This window comes from Oncorhynchus clarkii, chromosome 23, assembly GCF_045791955.1.
Source record: "Oncorhynchus clarkii lewisi isolate Uvic-CL-2024 chromosome 23, UVic_Ocla_1.0, whole genome shotgun sequence".
In the NCBI taxonomy this organism is placed as follows: Eukaryota; Metazoa; Chordata; class Actinopteri; order Salmoniformes; family Salmonidae; genus Oncorhynchus; species Oncorhynchus clarkii.
Genome location: NC_092169.1, coordinates 24126928 through 24150983, shown reverse-complemented (window position 1 = coordinate 24150983; position 24056 = coordinate 24126928). Strand labels below are relative to the sequence as shown.

Genomic DNA, 24056 nt, shown 5'->3' with positions numbered 1-24056 from the left:
TGTACATTTGTGAAAAATCTTACACTAATATATCTTGATTTAGATAAGTATTCAATAAAATGGGTCAATACATGTTAGAATCACCGTTGGCAGTGATTACAGCTGTGACTCTTTCTGGGTAAGTCTAAGAGCTTTGCACACCTTGATTGGACATTATTTTCTAAAATCTTCAAGCTCTGTCAAGTCTGTTGTTGATCATTGTTAGACAGCCATTTTCAAGTCTTGCCATTTGATTTTCAAGACGATTTAAGTCAAAACTGTAACTAGGTCACTCGGGAACATTCAATGTCGTCTTGGTAAGCAACTCCAGTGTATATTTGGTTTTGTGTTTTAGGTTATTGTCCTGCTGAAAGGTGAATTTGTCTCCCGGCAGAGTGACCCAACTTATGTGACTTGTTTAGCAAATTTTTACTCCTGAACTTATTTAGGCTTGCAAGAACAAAGGGTATGAATACTTATTGACTCAAGACATTTCAGCTTTTCATTTTCAATTAATTTGTAAACATTTTGAAAAACAACATAATTCCACTTGGAGTATTGTGTGTTGGCCAGTGACCCAAACATCGAATCCATTTGGCTGTAACACAACAAAATGTTGAATACTTCCTGAATGCACTGTATATTGTCATAAACATTGAGAGAGTGAAAGACAGATCTGGCCGTTCCTTCAATACACGATAAGAGGGTGGGGTCAAACACTCACTCTTACAGTACACCAGCCAGTGTGAAACATTATCGAATGCCTCTGCATCCTCTAGCTAGCTGTTTTACAGCATTTGCATTACATGTGTGGTGTCAGTATATAAGGGGGTGTTTATGAGAGAGTGAGATAGAGATAGAGGGAGGGAGGAGCGAGAGACCGAGAGTAGGAGCTCTAGAAAGTGTGAGGGTCTACATAGATTCATCAGCAAAAAGGGGAAATCTAATTTTGTCCAGACTGAGTCAACAACCGACACACTTGTAGGAGGCTATCATATCTGCCTGCAGACAACCAGTGGATATCAGTTCTCCTGTCCATCGTGTGTGTGTTTACCACCATGCCATCCTACACAGTGACGGTGGCTACAGGAAGCCAGTGGTTTGCAGGGACTGATGACTACATCTATATCACCCTGGTGGGAACAGAGGGATGCAGTGAGAGGACTTTATTGGACAAACCACTCTACAACGACTTCGAGAGAGGCGCGGTGAGTTGAGTTACAGGTGGCAAGAGTCAGTTTGAAAGTTTCACAGTGTGTGAATTACTTCAAATACACTCAGGGGTGACCTTGTTAATGATAGAGAGAAAATATTTACAATAACTGTCAGATTTTAAACTCTGGCTGCATCCTGATTCTTCACCCTTCCCCCAATGTGCACATGCATACTTCTCATCACTTCTCAGTCAATGCTTAATAAAAAGCACACTTCCTCTAGTATCTGTCCTGAAGCCTCAACTCAAATTATGAATACTATTTGGACTGATTACTAGTTTGTGTTGAAAATGACATACTTGTTAGACCACAAGATTTCTCCCTCTGGAAGCCCTCACAATACCTCGGTCTGGGTGAATGAACTTACATTACTTTGTAGTGTAACAATAACATTTGACAAGCCTTTTGGACATATTCATATGTATTACATCGACATTGTGTTTTTCATTTTTTATAATTTTAACGTAATTGAGGACTGACATTTGAAAGAAAATGTTGTGCAATGTTTTAAATGCATGCTGCTAATAACTGCACAAAGTTCCTTTAACAAATGTACAAATAAATCATTTGTTTTATTTGACTGTTCCCTGGTGTAAGATCTGCCACATAATGTATTGCAATATCAACCCCAGCCCCTCTATTCTATTCAATAAATAGTGCTTTAAACTGTGCTGCAATATGAGGAAATGGGAGTAATCCATAGCATAATGAGGAAATAAATGGTCTTTGTGCTCAATACTCCTTCACTTTACATTGTCTTGTAGAAACTTGCCTTATCCACTACCTAGTACAGTGACAGATGAAGAGGTGAAACTCCAGTGCAGAGTGCGCCCTTGAGGTGCCATCACCGTTTCTGTGTATGAGTGTATTTCTCTGTGCTTTTACTCTAATGAAGCAAAATAATATTTACTTTTTCTGCGGTCCTGACACAACTGCCCAAAACAGAAAGAAAGAGACAGCATGAGGTTAGTAGCAGCTCATGAGTCATTGACGGTTGGTGCAATATACAGCCACTTGCATCATGAAGTCAAGCGTACAACTGGATGTAGTGTACAGGATTCAGACACTGGTGAAGATTTTGAATCCCATGTGGTGTTCATGGGCCATAAGGCCATGAGCAGGTCACTAATCAGTATTTGGCTGTAATAGAGGTTTGGCAATAGGCCTTATGGCCCATGAACACCACATGGGGAGATCAATACGAAAGCTTTCCAATCTAATAAACTGTCAATTCATTCTGGCATTAAAATCTTCACCAGTGTCTGAATCCTGTACACTACATCCAGTTGTACGCTTGACTTCATGATGCAAGTGGCTGTATATTGCACCAACCGTCAATGACTCATGAGCTGCTACTAACCTCATGCTGTCTCTTTCTTTCTGTTTTGGGCAGTTGTGTCAGGACCGCAGAAAAAGTATCTGGTGCAAAAAGGAACAGCTAATGGGCAGCCAAACAAACACTTTTTATTAATGACTTTATGTAACAATTACAACTTGGTAACGACCATTGTCCGTCCTCAGGTTAGGCTTAATCTGGGTCCGGAAAACTGTCCCATTTTGTCCACTTTGCTCAAATCTCTCTAAACCTGGTTGTCTGTTCTCAGGTGGACTCGTATGATGTGACGGTGGGGGAGAACCTGGGAGAGATGGAGCTGGTGAAGATAGAGAAGCAGAAGTACTGGGTTCATGATGACTGGTACTGTAAGTACATCACAGTGAAGACTCCCTCTGGAGACTACGTAGAGTTCCCCTGCTTCCACTGGCTGGTGGACGACAAGGAGGTGGTCCTCAGGGACGGCAAAGGTACCTGTCTGTCGGGTCTGTGTCGGCCGGTTGGTCGTGTCTGTCAGTCAGGTCTGTCGGTTGGTCATGTCTGTCTGTCAAAATCTGTCCCCAGTCTTTAGCTTAAGGAACATAGAAGTGAATCTAAAATCATCCTCATTATCGTTGTTCACCCTTTTCTTTAAGCACTGCTGCCAAAGGATGACAAGACCAGACTGGTGAAGCAACACCGACACAAAGAGCTGGAGAGCAGACGGAAAACCTACAGGCAAGAGCTGGGTTTATTGTGTATCACACATCTACCTCACAATGACGTATTGATGTTGTACCAAGATGCATTCAACAAATAAATGTATTCAATGTATTGAACTAGTAAATGTTTTTCTAGTATTTATTCAAAGCACTGTAACTACATATAGTGTAGCCTACCAACATTAAAAGACCTGTACACAGTGTTACGTAGTGGTGCTTAACTTGATTCTCCATCTCCTGTGTGTAGATGGAGGGAGTGGCAGCCTGGAATTCCTATGAGTATAGATGCCAACACTCACAAGGAGCTTCCCAGAGACATCCAGTTTGATAGCGAGAAAGGAGTGGACTTCATACTCAACTACAGTAAGGCGTAAGTACTGCATTCACACTACACTCTGTAACCTAGTGTAAACTCCCTTCATTTGTTATATGCATTGCAGACTCACTACACTCTGTAACCTAGTGTAGACTCCCTTCATTTGTTATATGCAGTGCAGACTCACTACACTCTGTAACCTAGTGTAGACTCCCTTCATTTGTTATATGCATTGCAGACTCACTACACTCTGTAACCTAGTGTAAACTCCCTTCATTTGTTATATGCATTGCAGACTCACTACACTCTGTAACCTAGTGTAGACTCCCTTCATTTGTTATATGCAGTGCAGACTCACTACACTCTGTAACCTAGTGTAAACTCCCTTCATTTGTTATATGCATTGCAGACTCACTACACTCTGCTGCAACTATTTCCCCTTATTTGCAACATTGTCCATACAGTCTTATACTCTGTTCCATGTTTACACTCATGCAGTGTTAAACCTACAGTAGGCCTCTTTCTAATGTGGAGATTTCCATGAAGAAAGCCCATACTTGACATGGTAGAGGATTTTCCGTTCATTGGGGTCAGTATTTGTTTATTACAGTGATGGTATTTTCTAAATGTCAGGACTTCCTGGTTTGAATAAAAGCTAAGTGGGAAACAGATAGAAGCTGTTAGTTCAGTAGGTGGGTGGTTGGTGAGTAGTATGTGGAACTACTAGTATTAAAAAAAATATATATAAAATATTGAACCTTTATTTAACTAGGCAAGCCAGTTAAGAACATATTCTTATTTTACAATGATGGCCTACCCCGGCCAAACCCTCCCCTAACAACACTGGGCCAATTGTGTGCCACCCTATGGGACTCCCGATCACGGACAGTTGTGATACAGCACAAGATTGAGTCAGGGTCTGTAGTGACGCATCTAGCACTGAGATGCAGTGCCTTAGACCGCTGCGCCACTCGGGAGTATGTGGATGTGACTAAAAGTAAGCCTGTTTTAATGCTCTGTATGAAATCATGTTGATCAGCTCTGCATGAAATCATGTTGACCAGGAGAGTCATTGTATGAGTAACCAGGGACATTTGCATGTATCCTACACACCAACAGGCTAAACACATACACATATTGTTTCAATGAGACTGGCTGTGTGCTCTGACAAATACTTTGCTTCAAACCGATCAGCGTACTAGTATGCTTTTTTCTTCTTCTTTTGATTGCTTAGGAGGGATAACAACCTTCCAGACAGGTTGTGTGTCTTTGCTCTGTAGTAGTTCAGTTATGGGATAGTAGCCCTCATTATCAAAAACAACCATCTATAATAGACTTGTATTGATGAGGAACTAGAGGGAGTGGCCGGGGTTAGCAAGACACATACTTTATTAATAGAAGTGTTATGGCTGTCTGTGGTTCTCCTGCTTACTTGTGGCTTGTTTGTGCAGCTGAATTTGCATTGATAACAGCTCATCTGCAGAGAGCACAGGGTATAAACTATTATGCCGGACATTATGCTATTCAGGCATTGCTTGCTTGACAGAGCATTACCAGACTGGTAATGGATAGGATTAGATTTAAAGTATAATAACCTACATTGACAGTATCAATGTACTGTACCAATGACTAGCAGACTTGACTCCCCAGCAAGTTAGCAGCAACATCCTTAGCATCCCAAGTGTTGAACACTGGCAAAGTATTGCACACGTGTGTGCGAATCATAGACAGGAAGGGAAGCAGAAACTCTTTTTCTTAAATTCATCCCTGGAAAGTGGCAACCAACGCTGCTAACGATTGAAAATAACGTGGATAAGTGTGTAATACATGTGTAGTAAACATCAACTCCCTGTTGTCAGTGACTGACATTTTCTGAATCCATTAGTTTTTGTTTGGTGATCACAGTGAAAATGGAAGAAAATAACTCTGGACATATCTTAGCCTCGTTCGACCATCCTTATCTCACAAAATTACATTCTGTTTTTCTATGGTATTGCAGCGGTCAGGATGGTGGCTCAGGCTACTTAAATCTTTCCCTGCAGTTTGATGATGTTGTTCTCTCCTCCCCAGGATAGAGAACCTCTGTGTGAACCAGTTCATGCACATGTTCCAGTCCTCCTGGAATGACTTTGCTGACTTTGAGCGGATCTTCGTCAGGATCAAAAACACCATCTCAGGTGTGTGGTCTCAGTTTTCTCCATAGAATGTGGTATCTGACTCCTCTCTCCTCTCTGAGCAGCTGCTGCTTTAGCAGTAGCTAATGCGGATGCTAGTCATAAAAATCATCCTCTCCTCTCGGTATTCCTATCCTAGAGTATGTGATGCAGCACTGGAAAGAAGACTTTATGTTTGGCTACCAGTACCTGAACGGCTGTAACCCAGTGATGATCCAGAAGTGCACCAAGCTGCCAGAGAAGTTCCCCGTTACACATGACATGGTGGCAGATTGTCTGGAGAGAGAGATGACTCTGGAGGAGGAGATTGAGGTAGAGACTGAGACACACATATGCACATGTCACATGCACGCAGTTATGCAAGCTTATACACATGCATGCACACATCCCATCCACTCACAGAATATGTGACCTATTGTACAGACAAACAGACAAGACATGCAGAAAGACAGACCGACTCCAAGGTTTACAGGCTCATATTGTAAGACATTCACCCTCGCCTGGTTCACCAACTACTTCTCAGACAGAGTTCAGTATGTCAAATCGGAGGGCCTGTTGTCTGGACCTCTGGCAGTCTCTATGGGGGAACCACAGGGTTCAATTCTCGGGCCGACTCTTTTCTCTGTATATGTCAACGATGTCGCTCTTGCTGCGGGTGATATTAACTAACCTCCAAACGAGCTTCAATGCCATACAACACTCCTTCCGTGGTCTCCAACTGCTCTTAAATTCTATCAAAACCAAATGCATGCGTTTCAACCGTTCGCTGCCCACACCCGCCCGCCCGACTAGCATCACTACTCTGGACGGTTCTGACTTAGAATATGTGGACAACTACAAATACCAAGGTATCTGGCTAGACTGTAAACTCTCCTTCCAGACTCATATTAAACATCTCCAATCCAAAATTAAATCTAGAATCGGCTTCCTATTTCGCAACAAAGCCTCGTAAAACTGACTATCCTACCGATACTCGACTTCGGCGATGTCATTTACAAAATAGCTTCCAATACTCTACTCAGCAAACTGGATGCAGTCTATCACAGTGCCATCCATTTTGTTACCAAAGCCCCTAGCGGTTAGAGTGGTGGACTTGTAACCGGAAGGTTGCAAGTTCAAATCCCCGAGCTGACAAGGTGCAAATCTGTCGTTCTGCCCCTGAACAGGCACCCACTGTTCCTAGGCCGTCATTGAAAATAAGAATTTGTTCTTAACTGACTTGCCTAGTTAAATAAAGGTAGAATAAAAAAATCAAAGGCGACTAGAGCATACAGGTCACAGTGGTGGGTGTTATTTTTTAAATTTTATTCTACCTTTATAAGTCGATGCTAGATAAAGCTCCGCCTTGTCTCAGCTCACTGGTCACGATAACAACACCCACCCGTAGCATCCGCTCTAGCAGGTATATTTCACTGGCTATCCCCAAAGACAACACGTCATTTGGCCGCCTTTCCTTCCAGTACTCTGCTGCCAATGACTGGAACGAATTGCAAAAATCACTGAAGCTGGAGACTTATATTTCCCTCACCAACTTGAAACATCTGAGCATCTAACCGATCGCTGCAGCTGTACATAGCCCACCTGTAAATAGCCCACCCAATCTACCTACCTCATCCCCATATTGTTTTTATTTACTTTTCTGCTCTTTTCCACACCAGTATTTCTACTTGCACATCATCTACACATCCATCACTCCAGTGTTAATCTCCTAAATTGTAATTACTTCGCTACTATGGCCTATTTATTGCCTTACCTCCTTACTCCATTTGCACAAACTGTATATAAACTGTATATTTTTTTTCTATTGTGTTTTTGCCAGTATGCTTGTTTATTCCATGTGTAACTCTGTGTTGTTGTTTGTGTCGCACTGCTTTGCTTTATCTTGGCCAGGTCGCAGTTGTAAATGAGAACTTGAGAACTGGCCTACCTGGTTAAATAAAGGTGAAATAAAAAATAGATACAAAACCTTGTATTGCGTGTTGTTTGCAGGCTGGTAACATCTATATAGCAGACTATGAGTTGATGGAAGACATCAGTCCCAACAGTACAGACCCCTGTACTCTACAGTACCTGGCTGCTCCTATCTGTCTGCTGTACAACAACAGCCAGAGCAAGATCCTGCCTCTGGCCATACAGGTAGGCTATTCTGCATGGTTAAAAAAAGAGCATGGAGCAGTGTTTCTTCACCATCTAACAAAACATACCCCTCCTCCTCTCTCTCTCCCAGCTGGGTCAGACTCCAGGGAAGGAAAACCCTATCTTCCTGCCCAGTGATGGTCAGTATGACTGGATGCTAGCTAAGATCTGGGTCCGCTCCTCTGACTTCCACATCCACCAGACAGTCACACACCTGCTGAGGACTCACCTGGTCTCTGAGGTGTTTGGAGTGGCCATGTTCAGACAGCTGCCTGCTGTACACCCTGCTTATAAGGTACACCAAGTACACTTCAGTCTGTGCCTGTATTTTGTGTCTGATTAGTTGGTTCATGGATTGTTTAGTTAGATGGTTGGTTGATTGGTTTGTTTGTTTATTTATTTATTGATGGTCTGTCCTCTAGTTGCTCCTTCCTCACATTCGTTTCACCATCGCCATCAACACCAAGGCCAGAGAGCAGCTCATCTGTGAGTTTGGCATCTTCGATAAGGTGAGTGTGCGAGAGAGGGACATTGAGACATATTCAGAAGTGCGTCTACACATGGTACTAAAATCTGTCTCTTACCTGTCTTCATTGTGACTAGATTTCCTGGTCCCTCCCTGTATGTAAATTACACTGAAAATAAATATACACTCCGCAATTTCAAAGATTCTACAGTTCATATAAGGAAATCAGTCAATTGAAATAAAATATTAGGCCCTAATCTATGGATTTCACATGACTGGGAATTGGTCACAGATACCTTAAAAAAATAAATAGGGGCGTGGATCAGAAAACAAGTCAGTATCTGGTGTGTTCACCATTTGCCTCAAGCTGCGTGACACAACTCCTTTGCATAGATTTGATCAGGCTGTTGATTGTGGCCTGTGGAACGTTGTCCCACTCCTTTTCAATGGCTGTACGAAGTTGCTGGATATTGGCAAGAACTGGAACACGCTGTCGTACACGTCAATCCAGATCATCCCAACCATCCTCAATGGGTGACATGTCTAGTGAAAATGTAGGCCATTAAAGAACTGGCACATTTTGAGCTTCCAGGAATTGTGTACAGATCCTTGCGACATGGGGCCAAGCATTACCATGTTGAAACATGAGGCGATGGCGGCGGATGAATGGCCCGACAATGGGCCTCAGGATCTCGTCACGGTATCTCTGTGCATTCAATTTGACATTGATGAAATGCAATTGTGTTCATTGTGTGTAGCTTATGCCTTTCTATACCATGACACCACCATGGGGCACAATGTTCACAACGTTGACATCAGCAAAACGCTGGCCCACGCGACCCCATACACGCTGTCTGCATACTGCCGGTACAGTTGAAACCATTATTCATCCATGAAGGGCACACTTCTCCAGCATGCCAGTGGCCATCGAAGGTGAGCATTTTCCCACTGAAGTCGGTTACAACACCGAACTGCAGTCAGGTCAAGACCCTGGTGAGGACAACGAGTACGCAGATGAGCTTCCCTGAAACGGTATCTTGAAGTTTGTGCAGAAATTCTTTGGTTGTGCAAGCCCACAGTCTCATCAGCTGTCCGGGTGGCTGGTGTCAGACGAACCCGCAGGAGAAGAAGCCAGATGTGGATTCCTAGGCTGGTGTGGTGTATGTGGTTGTGAGGCCGGTTGGACGTACTGCCAAATTCTCTAAAACGATGTTGGAGGCGGCTTATTGTAGAGAAATTAACATTTGATTCTCTGGAAACAGCTCTGGTGGACATTCCTGCAGTCAGCATGCAAATTTCCCTATGGGACTCCCGATCACAGCCGGTTGTGATACAGCCCGGGATCCAACCCCGGTCTGTAGTGACGCAGTGCCTTTGATCGCTGCGCCACTTGGGAGGCTCATATTATTGGAAACATTTAAAGTTTACCAGTAAATTACCTGAATTTTTGTAACTTTCAAAGATTTTATGTAATTTATCACAAGACATCTAGTGGCCCTTTTGGGTACTTCAGTTTATCACAGGTACCTAATTATCTCTGACCCTCTGGCCTTATCGCATGTAAAATATAAAACAAATAAAGCTGTAAAACCTTATCCTAAATATAAACCATAGATAGACATGATAAGATAAATAAGTGTGTAAAAAATGTAATATATAAAATATATTTCATGTTGAAACCCTCATTAAATACCAATGTTATTCATGAGTTTATGTCTTGGTAGTAAATGTTTTTGCACTGAACTGGTGGCAGTTGTGGAAAAAGTAAATAGTTGGAAGAGTTGCAGTTGAATATAATGCCGTTGTTGAGTAGATGCTTTTTTCCATTAATTAGGCTACTTTCTCTTGAACTATAGGGTCTATTCACAAGAAACTCCTGGACAAAATGGACACACAAAATAAATACTATATATGAATACATTTGTTTTTTGTTATTCAAGTATAAATGACCATAGATTACCTGTTAATTACAAAAATTACAATAGTTCCTGTGTTTTAGAGGTTTGCTGTCCAGATCTGTCTACACTTGTAAGATCTCCAGACACAATTTGTGCCTGATTACTTCCGGAGGTGGTCAGGATGATCTGATCACAATCAGATAAGAATATGTCTCTTAATCGTCTAAACCTGTCGAAAAATGTGGGTCCAATCAGAATGTGGACACGATCAGGACAAAGGATGCATGTTAGCACCAGGTAAAAATGGGCCTAGAGACGGAGACATAGAGAGCTAATGTTTACTGTCTCTCCCCAGGCCAATGGTACAGGAGGTGGAGGTCATGTAGAGATGATCCAGAAGGCTATGAGGTCACTGACCTTCAGGTCTCTGTGTTTCCCTGATGCCATTAAGGCCCGCGGGGTGGACAGCCCTGAGGACCTACCCTACTACTACTACAGAGATGACGGGAACAGGGTCTGGGATGTCACCAAGAGGTCAGAGATCATGGGAGAGTGGGGGGCCTGTGTGTGTGTCCTTCTTGACACTTTTATAGGAGGAGGAGGAGAACCAGGTCAATCCCCAGGAAAAGATGCCATGAGATGGCTAACCCTAACCCTAGCTTCATGTCCACACCCCGGCTCAACCCTAACCCTATAGCCATAACCCTAAAGCCCTAGCCATTACCCTAACCCTAGCTTCATGTCCACACCCTGGCTCAACACACCCCTACAGCCATAACCCTAAAGCCCTAGCCATTACCCTAACCATAGCTTCAGGTCCACACCCCGGCTCAACCCTAACCCTATAGCCATAACCCTAAAGCCCTAGCCATTACCCTAACCATAGCTTCATGTCCACACCCCGGCTCAACACACCCCTACAGCCATAACCCTAAAGCCCTAGCCATTACCCTAACCATAGCTTCATGTCCACACCCCGGCTCAACCCTAACCCTATAGCCATAACCATAACCCTAAAGCTCTAGCCATTACCCTAACCCTAAATTTGATTTTCCGTTTCCCTAGTTTTGTGTGGGACGTGGTGTGTATCTACTACGACAGTGATGACACAGTACAGAAGGATGAGGAGATCCAGGCATTTGTTAAAGATGTCAGCAGCTTTGGGATGCAGGACCTTGACTGTTGTGGTGGGTACAAAACACATTATAACCAACAAACACTACAATGGCCTAGCCTGCTTTAAAATGCTGTTTTAGATTTATCTGCAATGCAAATACACACTTCTTGTTTCTCTGGACTGTGTTGAAAGACATAACTGACCATGGAGCAACATTATCAATATTTAGCTATGCAGAAATGTACTTCACTTTTAAGTTGGTCAAAAGCCTCTCTGCTTGTCTGTTGCTGTGGTAACAGTGGTGTGCGAGTGAGGAACTCAGTCTGGTCTGATCAGGCTAGTAGGGGCCACAACTCCACTCTTCGAGGGCCACTCTGCTGGTTTACATCTGACAGAACCACTGAGTAACCAGGTGTATATACACCTCTGCCCAGTCAACATGAATTGCCAGGGGACTCAAAAACCAGCAGGAGATGCAGCCTTCATAGACTGGTGTTGTGCATTTCTAAGCAATACTGTAGTCTGTGATTGCATGACAATGTGTGTCTAGGGACTGACCTTAGTGACTCACTGATGAAACAAGTGTCAAAAAAACATGTGTTGCGCAAAAAAAAAACTTTCTGCAGGGTTTCCCAAGTCCCTGAAGACACGCGAGGAGCTCACAGAGTATCTGACTGTCATCATCTTCACTGCCTCTGCACACCACGCTGCTGTCAACTTCGGACAGGTACGGCTCGGGGCTCCATATGATCAGATCTGTTTTAGCAAACATCCGCTTAGCAGTTGTTTTGGCGGTGTCTGAGGTTGAACTGCATCAGAGCTGTCAACTCCAAGTGGCTCCAGGCATAATGAAACGGACATTGCCTTTGGCTGCACTGAGTCGCATTAACAGAAATCCCATCTAGCCTCGTTTCCAAGTTCGAACAACAGAATGTGAGATTTAATATACACTTCAATTAGGATAATTGAAATCCTCATTATTTGTTCCATGATTTTTCAATTTGAGCATAAATATGTCTATATAGCCTACACTTTCTCATTCTGAACTTTTAATGCAAGTGGGGCGGGTGTGGTTTCGTTAGCAATTGTTCACCGAATTTGACAGCTCCAATGCAGTTCCACCGCAAACACCCGCTATGTTGGTGTCTGCAACGCGTAATCTGATTGAATCTAGGCCTTGTAAAGGTAGGCTTTGGACAAGTAAGCTTTGCTCAGGTGGGCTATATATAGTCAGGTAGCCTTGGGACAGTTGGTCAACATTACTGTAGATGAGTTTGATCAGTGCTTGCAGACAAGAGCTTGTACATTGTCAAGAGCACCACCTAGCTTCCCTTAGATGTTAATGTCTGCCTACTCTGTGTATTTCAGTATGACTGGTGCTCGTGGATCCCCAACTCACCCCCCACCATGCGGAAGCCCCCTCCCAGGCAGAAGGGGGTGGTAGATGTGAAGTTCATCATCCAGAGTCTCCCTGACCGCGGCCGGTCCTGCTGGCACTTAGGGGCCGTCTGGGCCCTCAGTCAGTTCCAGGAGAATGAGGTACACACACCACATGCCCACGTACAGATAAACACACATGGTGTTTGTCTGTTTGTTCTTAATAATAAAGAAATCCCTCCAATTCCTGTGTCCTCTCTCTGTCAGCTCTTCCTGGGGATGTACCCAGATGAGCACTTCATAGAGAAGCCAGTGAAGGAGGCCATGGAGTTGTTCAGGAAGAGACTGGCAGAGGTCAGCAGTGTCATCAAAATCCGCAACGAAGGCAAGAAACTACCCTACTACTACTTCTCTCCCGACCGCATCCCTAACAGTGTGGCTGTCTGAGAAAGGAATGAAGGGGAGAGAGCAAGGAAGGGAACAAGGAGGGATAGCTATATAGTCTGATATACACTGAGTGTACAAAACATTAGGAACACCTGCCTTCCATGACAAGCTGACCAGGTGAAAGCTACGATCCCTTATTGATGTCACTTGTTAAATCCACTTCAGTCAGTGCAGATGAAGGGGAAGAGATGGTTTAAAGAAGGATTTTTATGCCTTGAGACAATTGAGCCATTCAGAGGGTGAATGGGCAAGACAAAATATTTAAGTGCCTTTGAACAGTATGTGGTAGTAGGTGCCAGGCACACCGGTTTGCGTCAAGAACTGCAATGCTGCTGAGGTTTTTTACACTCAACAGTTTCCCGTGTGTATCAAGAATAATCCACCACCCAAAGGACATCCAGCCAACTTGACACAACTGTTGCTGGTTTGAATCTCACAACTTTAGCATTTTAGCAACTTTGCAACTACTTAGCATGTTAGCTAACCCTTCCCCTAACCTTAACCCTTTTAGATACCCTTCCCCTAACTCCTAAACTTAACCCCTAGCCTAGCTAACATTAGCCACCTAGCTAAAATCCGTAACATATACATTTTCCAAATATGAAATATATTGTGCTTTTTTTTCAATTTGGAACATTGTACTTTTTGCAAATTCATAACATATCATAAAAAATGGGACATCTACAAATGAATACATACCATATGAAATGGAGTGTCTTGGATTTACATACAGAATAATACAAAATGCTCTGAGACAAGATTGAGAGCTCATGCCCCGATGAATTGAGGCTGTTCGGAGGGCAAAGGGGGGTGCAACTAAATATTAGGAAGGTGTTCCCAATGTTTTGTATACTCAGTGTATTGTGAACATTTATGGTGTTGTGTCTTACATACTGTGCTGCAAGTATCGTTTGCTATGATAAGCACATACTCACTGATGCCATTCAACTTTTTTGCTAGCTATTTCTACAGATAGTCCCACATTTAAATAATGTGGATTTATCTATTAAACTTCATTGGTGTCCATTTCAAATAAAAATGCTCAAAATGGTATTTTCTATTTCTCCCTATAGCAGTGTAAAACTGTTGGTGACAATGAAAATATAAGCATATCCAGTAGCTAAAACTAAGACATTTAGGTTTTCATTTTTATTTGGTTGGTTTTTCATTCTACATACTTTGTTCAAACATTTGGGAATTAAACAAATGAAAACACATCAATATTTATTTTCCAAAACAAGTACTTAAAAAAAGATATATTTACAGTTACCATTCATAAGTAAACTCAGACAACGGTATGGAATGATATCTGAAGGAGGGAAACAGTCTTGTGTTCAAGTCCGTAGTAAAGCACTGTAGTTTTATGCAAGTAACACTTTCTCAGCACAACAAGAGTTATTATGGGATGGGATGGCTGCTTATGTCATGTTCTGCAGAAGAGCTGTGTTTTCTTTTACATTTGAAATGACTTTGAAAGAACACAGACCTCAGACAGGGTCATCCCCAAAATAAAATATAATGTTATACAATATGGCTTAGGGTTGCTGACTTTCCCAAAATCCTCAGGTTGTCAAGAAATCTGGGAATCTTTCATCTGTGACAAAACCTGGGAATCTGGGTAAAGTTGCTGGAATTTTGAGACTGTAGACATTACAAAGTTATTATAGTGCTTAGCAATAAACACTGTTCATGTAGCTAAGCAAAGCCTTGTCCATAAGTCTTAAGGTAAAAAATGCAAAGAAGCATGAAGGGACAACATCAACAAGTCTCTTCTCTCAAAATCACAATTATAGGAGCCAGTTATACATAATCAAAAATCAATCATTTAAATGTATCAATCATGTACATTCAAATATTTCTCTGAATACAATAAAAGCAATGATCATTTGGATCCATTGTATTCATTGGGTAAAGTGGTGATAAAAGCTGGCTGAATATCTTCTAAGGGTAGAACTATAGATCACAGCCGAAGTGGAAGTTACCTTTAAAAGTCAAGTGCAGTGCAGTTTGAATGCTGGCCTCACTGTATTAAGTCTAGCCCTCTCAAAGACTCTTGCCTCTGACAATAACTAGGACAGTGTGAGAAAGTCACGTACAGAAGAAGTAGAATTGGTTTCCAGGGAGAAAGTTCAAATAGCTCATGTCTGGAATTGGATACTGATAGTGTTAGTTGCATAAAAGCACAATTTGAAGGGGTATCTTTTGACGCAAATATAAATACAACACAAACAATTTAAGCAATATTGTATCCAGAGAATGAACCTCTGGATGAGAAACAGCGACAGTACTAGAGAACTGACCAGGTCAACTAAGGTAATTGCACTTTTTCTGTCTAATTGTACAGAGCGTCTTGGGGACTGTGTGAGGGGGTCCTAAAATGTACACCGTACATTGAAACAGTGTCCACAGATAATATAAATTAATACAAAATAATATGTATTAACACATATCTGTGCTGGTCCTGAGAAGCATTAGGCCCTTATCAAACATGCTTCTCAAATACTACACTACCCACAACTCCAAACCTGACTTTTACAATTGGAGAATACAATGGAGCTTTACATTTCAAGAAATGCAGATGTTGAAAGAACAATCTTTTTTGACGCCATTGTACAGTAGAAGTGTCATGGACGCCGTATTGGTTGGACCTCTTGTTGTTATGTATATTTACACTGGTATCAAAAACACCGTTGTTAAAAATGAGTGTTTGCTGGAATGGCTGTATAGGGCCTGAGAGGACCCTGGCAATGTGGTTCTCCCACAGATACAAAAGCACTTACACAACAGACTGTAAGCCCAAAACCGTGCTGCCTTGAGAAGGCCACAACACCTGTTTAGACTGCACTTCCCTACTCCCAACCCTAGATGGCGACCTAATCAGGTCCTTACCCCCACACTTTTTTTGCCGACAGTTCCAATAGTTCATGTTCTGTCATGCTCTGCACATTTACAGTATTGTAATTAAGTAAAGAAATCATGTTCTTGCATTTTTTCACAGCTTGAATTTTACATTATATTAGACTCTTACCAAGTTACATTTAACCAGTGGTGGAAAAAGTACTCAATTGTCATACTTGAGTGAAAGTAAAGATACCTTTTAATAGAAAATGACTCAAGTAAAAGTCAATGACCCAGTAAAATACAACTTGAGTAAAAGTCTAAAAGTATCTGGTTTTAAATGTACTTCAGTACAATGGCGGATAAAGTACTCCTTTCTCATACTTGAGTAAAAGTAAATTATTTAAATTAAATATATTATATTAAGCAAATCAGACGGCACAATTTTTTTTAACTTAAAAAAAAAAAATGACAGACAGACAGGAGCACACTCCAACACACTCTTTTTGTTTAGTGAGGCCGCCAGATCAGAGGCAGTAGGGATGACAACCATATTTCTGTCCTGCCTGAGCATTTGAAATGCAACGAGTACTTTCGGTTGTCAGGAAAAATGTATGGGAGTAACATGTACATATTTTCTTTAGGAATGTAGTGGAGTAAACGTTGTCACAAATAAAAAGTAAACTACAGATATCCCCAAAACATACTTAAGTAGTACTTTAAAGTAATTTTGCTTAAGTACTTTACACTACTGCATATGACTAACAACACAAGGCATTTGGCTCAGGGAAATAGTGTCTTTATTGTCAACATATGGCAACTCTGCTTAACTGGAGATAAGCCATCAGATGTTACTTTAGAAACATTATCTGGACTGAAACTGATCAATTTACAAATGCATCTAATCAAACCCTCATAATGCCAGATGTGAGAAAGAACGATACATTAAGTTACATTGAATAATAATTAGTGAAACAGCAGGTGGGTTATGGACTGATCGTTGTAACATAATACATCTGAGTTATCGTGGTTGGAAACTGGAGGCTGTCTGACTGTGCAACAGAGACTTTAGCTCGACTGAAAAATGTATGTTGTCTCTGTATCAGGTGATTGTCCGTTGCTCACCTGAGTCTCACTGACTGACTGTATGTATAAAACTAAACCAAAAAGACATGCTACAGTATAACCCACCCACGATCATCACCATAGTAAAAATAGGCTCAGTATTAGGGCCTCTCATAAAAATGATAATAGGCCGTGTATCCAATCTCTTACTACCTCTGATCAAATTCACATAATCTTATGTAAATTTGGATTTGAATAATCCCATTATTAGTGTGATCAGAGAAGTCAATAGGAGGATGAGAAGAGAACAGTCGAAATATAGCAGGCTGTAGCTTCCTCAAGGCATCATATAGAACCCATGATTACTATTATTACAAACTGCACATGGAATACCACAAGTACTGTATCATTCACACAATAGAAAAAACATGACCGATTGGTTGGTTTTCCAAAGGTTCATGTTATGATGATGACTGACATGGGAGACTATTTAGCGATTTCTTGTGAATGAATGGTTGGTAGAAAATGCTTTTAAAAACATTACATTCTCAGAGCCTTCAGAGAGTTATTTTGTCAGAGGGAGGTAAAGTCAGGTGGATGGCTGTATCTGATGTTATCCCAAAGTTATGTTTTGGTTGTATTAAAAACCACAGGGCTTGAGTAACCAGTAGGCCATATTTAGCATTACTTTCAGTGTTAAGTGAAAAGTGCAATGATCATTTCGGCAGAATTCCATTACCCCCCATCATTCATTGCTTTCCACGATTTCCACCCAAGGGAGGGCAGGTCTGTGTGTGGGACAGAAATGTCAAATATAAAACAAGGGATTTTTTACACAAATCTTCCTATTTGTTGCTGTACAATTATCCCTGCAAACAAAAGTGTCCATAGGACGTCCCCAGAACGTCAGGACATTGTGCCATGGTCTTGTGTTTTTTGTCTACTTCCTGGTTATCGAAACCTATTTGTAATGTTCCCTATTGGACATCAAATTACCTTATTATAAAGTTATACTACAACCAAACTGGGATCAGTACTGAACGTCCCCTTATTGTCCTGATGTTAATGTCATGTTTGAATATTTCTAGAATGTTCTCAGAACGGCAGTGGAATAACATTTAGCCAAAACCCTAAAAGGGGCCTAATGGCAATGTTGCTTAGGACGTCCCCTGTTTGCTGGGATATACTATAAAGTACTTTATTCATATTAAAAGAGAAGAGGGTTGAGAGGGGTATTGGTAGAAACCAAAAAGTGCTTCAATGCATGGTCAGATCCGGTCCAATCCAGTCCCAAACTCAGAGAGGCGGGGGAGCGGGCCTTAGCGGGCTCTCGGACAACAGCAGTACGGTGGCAGTAGTTAGAATGTTCAATGTTCCAGAATGTTCTAAAATATTCCAGAGAAACGGCGGCGCTACACACTGATCCATGATGGTTTAGCCCATGATTCACAGGAAGTAAAACAAATAAATCAAACAAACAAGCTAACAAACACACAAAGCAACAAACAAACAGCTCAACAGAAACCTCTGGAGCCGAGTGAGATCATCTGTCTCAGGTGTGTGTGTGTGTGTGTGTGTGTGTGTGTGTGTGTGTGTGTGTGTGTGTGTGTGTGTGTGTGTGTGTGTGTGTGTGTGTGTGTGTGTGTGTGTGTGTATATATGAGGGGTCTATTGGCCCAGTGAAGGTCTAGTCCTGGGAGCGGGGACTGGTCCATACTGTTTCAGACTGTGTGGAGATGGGGGAAGGGTGAAGGTGGGTCACTCACACCTTAGTACAACCCCCATACTATAGTCTTATGCATGTCTGTGTGTTTTGTGTTTTTTACTTGGTTTGCCCGTGTTTGTGTGTGTATATGTTGGTCAGCCAGAGTGTGCCTGTGTATTAGTATATGTAAAATGGTCTGGGGGCTTTAGTAATATGTTGGTCAGACATGTAGCACTTCCATACTGTAGTCCTCTGTCTCTGTGTACTGGGAGGAGTTTGTGTCAGACTGGGTGAGGGCCAGAGCCTCCTTGTGCTCCAAACTGGGCTCCATGAGGGGCAGCTTCTCGAACACTTGCTTTTTACACATCTCTGGGCGGTTCTGGACGTAGATCACCCGGTTGTAGGCCTTGAGTCTCCTCCACAGCTGGATGTAGACTTTACACTGGACGTACATGAAGACCAGGCCACCCGTGAAGCCGATGGCTACCACCACCAGCTTGGTCCAGAATGGCCACTCCAGGATACCTGGGGTTAGAGTCAGAAGAGCGAGAAGAAAGAAAGAGGGAGGGAGAGTGAGAGAGAGACATGTAAAATACATTGCCAACAGTCACAAATATTTATATGCTTATCTAGGATGCAGATGCTACAAGAGATGGAGGGTGAAAGAATTTGATCAGTTCTACCATGAAGAGGAGAGGAGGGTAAAGAAAGGGAGGGTATTGTACTATAGGAAGGAGGAACAGGAACTAGGCTCTATCTTAATTCCTCTTTCTGCAATTCCTTGCGTCCTATCTCCTCACCTCCTTCCCAAACAGATTGGAGAAGAAGGTCCAAGGTCTCTCCACTCTGGCCTTCTCCAATGCGTTTTAAAAACATTTTACATTTTAGTAGGCACTCTTATCCAGAGCAACTTACAGTTAGTGCATTCATCTTAATGTAGCTAGGTTAGACAACCACATATCACAGTCATAGTACATACAGTAAGTACAACTTTTCCTCAACAAAGTCAGTGCTGGGGGGAGGGCAAAGAGGGAGGATGACAAGAATCAAGGTAAGATTCAATTAGAAAAAGCCCTATACACCAGAGCCCAGTCTCACAGGAAATTACACAAAACATGGTTAACGGTCAAAGGTGAAAAGTTTACCTGGGATTCTTCCGGCTGCATGGGTGAAGAGATTGCCATTACAATGTATTACCAGTGATAGACAAATAGACAGAGAGGGTGGAGAGTTTATAACTCAGTTTATCATGCACTTATACTGCTTATTCACTTACACTGGTGAAAAGAGAGTGGGTCTCTATCCCCTCCCCCCACTCCTCTCTCTAGCAGTACAATAACAGCTGAAAGGGGAGCTGAACTTCCTGATCTAGCTTTGGTTTCAATTCTCCTCACTAGGAAATGCGACTGAGATAGAGATTTTTTGGAGGCGTGCTTTGATGTGGGTGTCTTGTGTATGTGTTCGAACGTGGGAAGCATTTTGTCTTTTTACTCTGCCAAAACAGTGCACAGTTACAGTCACTCACCCTTCTAGACAACTTGAAACAGTCTATCCAGGTCTACTGTCTGGAAGTAGCCAAGACTACCTAGCAAGATAGGCAACATCTTTTGCCAATTAGCTTCATCCGGATAGCCTATCTATGGGGCTAGTTAGGGACCGTCAATACATTTCACAATGTAAATGGAACAATATTTTCATGTTGCACAGCTTTTAGTTGTTTTATTAAATGCTTTCAATATTTGTATATGCATTTCTACAATTTAGAGTTGGTTTGAGGTTAAGTCATTGAAATGTGGAACTATTGACATTTTAAAATATTGTCCCATGTACATTGTGTAATTTACTGATGTTCCCTAACTAGCTCCATAGGGATATCGAATTTCGGACAATTTTGACCATGGGCATTACGATCAGATGCTCTTAGAATTGATGATTACTTGGATGATGCCAGCTGTGGGCATGTGGGCAGGATTGAAATAAACCAATTTCAAGGAAAACTGTTACGATACCCTTCATTCAGTGACATACCATTTTTTCCTAATTATCTCACAAATCTCTGTTTTGAATGAGACTGACTATATGTTGTATATTTCACACTAGAATACATGTTTCTGACTAATATCATAGACTGTTTTCTACCGACGAAGTTGTTTATTGCCTTCAGTTGCTCTTTACCAGACCCAGAAAAACAGTTCTAATTGTCTTGCACCATGCTGAGAGTGCTGTCGACCAAATGACTTGATGTAATAAGAGAGAGATAAAGAGAGAGATACAGTGGGTACTTACTCATTAGAACAAAAAAATATCACAAACACTGACTTTAGATTTATAATGATGAACACAACATTACAATCTGCATGAACGAGCCTGACCCGAGAGTAGGGAAAGGGGATGCCTAGCCAGTTGTACATTTCTTCCACATTTAACCCAACCCTTCTGAATCAGCGCTGGGGGCTGCCTTAATCTACACCCATTTAATCTTAACTGACATCTATGTCATCGGCGCCCAGGGAACAGTTGTTGTTGGGGGTTAACTGCCTTGCTCAGGGGCAGAACGGCAGATTTGTTTCACTTTGTCGGCTGTGGGATTCAAACCAGCAACCTTTCAGTTACTAGTCCAAAGCTCTTAACCGCCAGGAGAGAGAGAGAGAGAGAGAGAGAGAGAGAGAGAGAGAGAGAGAGAGAGAGAGAGAGAGAGAGAGAGAGAGAGAGAGAGAGAGAGAGAGAGAGAGAGAGAGAGAGAGAGAGAGAGAGAGAGAGAGAGAGAGAGAGAGAGAGAGAGAGAGAGAGAGTGTGTGTGTGACGTTGTACTGTACTAGAGTTGTGTGTTGTGGTGCTTTGGCATGTTATGACTGTATTGAGTGAGGGGTGTAATGGGGTTTTTGCCATGCAGTGAAAGTATTTAAGTGTGTGCAGTGTCCATTCTGAGGGGTGTTGTGGTGGTTTTGGTGCCTGTGATGACCTGTTCTGATCTCGTCTGCAGTGCGGTCAATGAGCACGTAGAGGGACCACACCACGCAAGTTATGGCGATGACATGGAACGTCACAGAACACATGATCTTCCTCCTCTCACTAGACGTCATCTGGAGCTTCTCCCACTGAGAGAAAGAGGGGAGGGAGGGAGGGAGTTTAAAAACAAAAGAGTTTAAGTCAGATACACACATTTAAATATCCATTGTGTTCTCTCGGACAGGGTTTGGGCGATTGACCATCAATGGACTATGAGCAGTCTGGCAGAAAGTGCTCACATGCCCCTCTTCACAAGCTGCTTAAATGAGTGCTAAATATTTGATGGCCATCATTCTGTCCGTGTTATGTGGATCATTCAGTCACACACTGATGCTGGTTAACTATTTATCAGCTGTCCAGTACTACTCAACCTCTTATAGATCCAACACACTGGACTGGTTCTTTATTGATCCATGAAACCCATTGAAATCAATGGTCAAAGTCAAATACATGACGAAAGGTTTTGCTACATTATACCTCCTGAATATCAGATGCAATCTCTCAATAACCTTCATAGATGTCAACATGCTTTGAAATGATTTATGACAAACATGAAATTAATGTAGACAATTTATTGGCATTGATTCGAGGAAAGGGAGAGATGAGAGTGGAGGAGAGGAGAGGTATGACAATATAGAATGGGGAGAGGACAAATTAGTGAATAGGAAGAAGAGGAGCAGGGAGGGAAAGTGGACTTCTCTTCCCATCCACTGTTCCTTGGCAGAAAGGAGGTATAGCTCTGTCTTCCTTGGCGATAGAGCTCCGTGTGCCAGTCCTATAAACCAATATCCTGGCACCATGACTTCCTGAATAATGCAACATTTACAGAGGAACAGAGGTAGATAATAAAGACACTTCATCCTGATGGAGAGGAGAGAGGAGGAGGAGGAGGAGGAAGAAGAGGAGGAGGGTGAGAGATGATGAGGAGGAGGGGGAGAGAGGAGGAGGGAGAGAGAGCGGAGGAGGAGGAGGGAGAGAGAGGAGGAGGAGGAAGAGGAGAAGGAGGGAGAGAGAGGAGGAGGAGGGAGAGAGAGAGAGGAGGAGGAGGGAGAGAGGATGAGGAGGGTGAGAGAGGAGAGAGGAGGAGGGTGAGAGAGGAGGAGGAGGAGGGTGAGAGAGGAGAGAGAGGATGAGGAGGAGGGGGAGCGAGGAGGAGGAGGGGGAGGAGGAGGGAGAATGAGGATTTGGCCTGTTTTCCATGATATTGTACTGAATTAACCCAGGATCTAAATTAACCTGATAACTATTAGCAGAATTTAAGTGCTTTTGTTCAGTTTATAATTTTAATTAAAATGTTGAATCTGCAAGCGTTAAAGATTGATAAATGTCTTAAATAAGACTGTATCATGTCAAAATCACTCGAAACCAATTGCAAAAGCCGAAAACCCAATGTCACGCTACTCTTATCAGTATTAGATAAATAAAACAGCTTTCTGTCTTGTCAGTGTCTTCGACTGGGATTCACATCTGCATGTTCTGGTCACAGTCATCTCTGGGAGTGTAGAACTAGAACAGAATGAGTGTAGTATGCGCACACACACACCCCCTCACCCCCACAAACACACACACACACACACCTTTAGTCTCACCTTGCGAAGGGGTTTGAGCTTGGTCTCCATGATGAACTGGTACTTGCAGAGTTCACAGCAGCGTGTGTCTGAGGACTTGATCCACTGCTGCAGGCACGCCTGGTGGACAAAGCGTAAGCTGCCTGTACAGTTGCACGGTGTTATCAGTGGGCTGTCATCGTCTCCTTCGCAGTGACAGATCCTACAGAGAGAGACACAGACACAGATTAGTAGACCATAGCAGATACTCAGACAACAGACAGTCTCTAGACAGTTACTGATCCAGAGTTAACTCTCAGTGACCCTAGAGGAGTATACAGACAGGACACCAGAGGCACAATACAGCCCAGACAGAGACACAACTCAGTGATGTTACCAGGAAATGTAGATATCAGAGTCTATATCAGACACAGACAGACATACTGATCACATCTGAACTAATAACACAACCCCAACACAGAGACTATGTCCCCAAAAGGAAACTCAATAATGACAAACTAATGTAATTATTCCCAAATCAACTTCACAGTCATGAATCAATGAAATTGGAAATGATTCCAATAATTTTCCCACCATTAATTTTCCCACAGGGGATTTTAGAAACACTTAAAATAAGGGCTGTGTTTTGTGTAGGTTTACCCTGGTGTGACGTTTTCATAACCATGTAAATCTCTCTCAGACAAGGTGACTTCTAAAATCCCCTATGGGAAAAAT

At 42.3% G+C, this 24056-nt stretch overlaps 2 protein-coding genes across 11 annotated transcripts in view; one reads left to right on the top strand and one right to left on the bottom strand.

Moving 5' to 3' along the window:
• The first annotated feature begins 701 nt into the window (after positions 1–701).
• Positions 702–15049, top strand: LOC139381970 (polyunsaturated fatty acid 5-lipoxygenase-like). The gene is made up of 14 exons (XM_071125853.1): positions 702–1187; positions 2798–2996; positions 3162–3243; positions 3475–3597; positions 5614–5720; positions 5857–6029; positions 7707–7853; positions 7945–8148; positions 8276–8362; positions 10573–10751; positions 11283–11404; positions 11961–12061; positions 12703–12873; positions 12979–15049. The coding sequence occupies exons 1-14, from the start codon at positions 1038–1040 to the stop codon at positions 13156–13158; spliced, it is 2025 nt and encodes a 674-aa protein (XP_070981954.1). The 5' UTR covers positions 702–1037; the 3' UTR covers positions 13159–15049.
• Positions 15050–16779: 1730 nt separating this feature from the next.
• LOC139381973 (E3 ubiquitin-protein ligase MARCHF8-like) overlaps positions 16780–24056 on the bottom strand; it is a 156954-nt gene continuing 149677 nt past the window's right edge. For 5 of the 10 annotated variants that reach the window (XM_071125861.1, XM_071125859.1, XM_071125857.1 and 2 more), the window contains 5 exons: positions 23364–23544; positions 21728–21863; positions 19911–19925; positions 19566–19619; positions 16780–19290 (listed from right to left, as the gene is read on the bottom strand). In XM_071125861.1, coding sequence (XP_070981962.1) covers positions 18986–19290; positions 19566–19619; positions 19911–19925; positions 21728–21863; positions 23364–23544 — 691 coding nt within the window. In that variant the 3' untranslated portion in view covers positions 16780–18985. Of the gene's footprint in view, positions 19291–19316; positions 19620–19910; positions 19926–21727; positions 21864–23363; positions 23545–24056 lie in introns of those variants that run through there. The other 5 variants (XM_071125864.1, XM_071125863.1, XM_071125866.1 and 2 more) reach the window with 3 other exon arrangements.

Excerpts from the sequence above, each read along its gene's own strand:
- LOC139381970 (XM_071125853.1), top strand. The coding sequence starts at position 1,038 with ATGCCATCCTACACAGTGACGGTGGCTACAGGAAGCCAGTGGTTTGCA. Across the intron at positions 1,188-2,797 it reads ACGACTTCGAGAGAGGCGCG|GTGGACTCGTATGATGTGAC; the intron begins GTGAGTTGAGTT and ends GTCTGTTCTCAG. Across the intron at positions 11,405-11,960 it reads GCAGGACCTTGACTGTTGTG|GGTTTCCCAAGTCCCTGAAG; the intron begins GTGGGTACAAAA and ends AACTTTCTGCAG.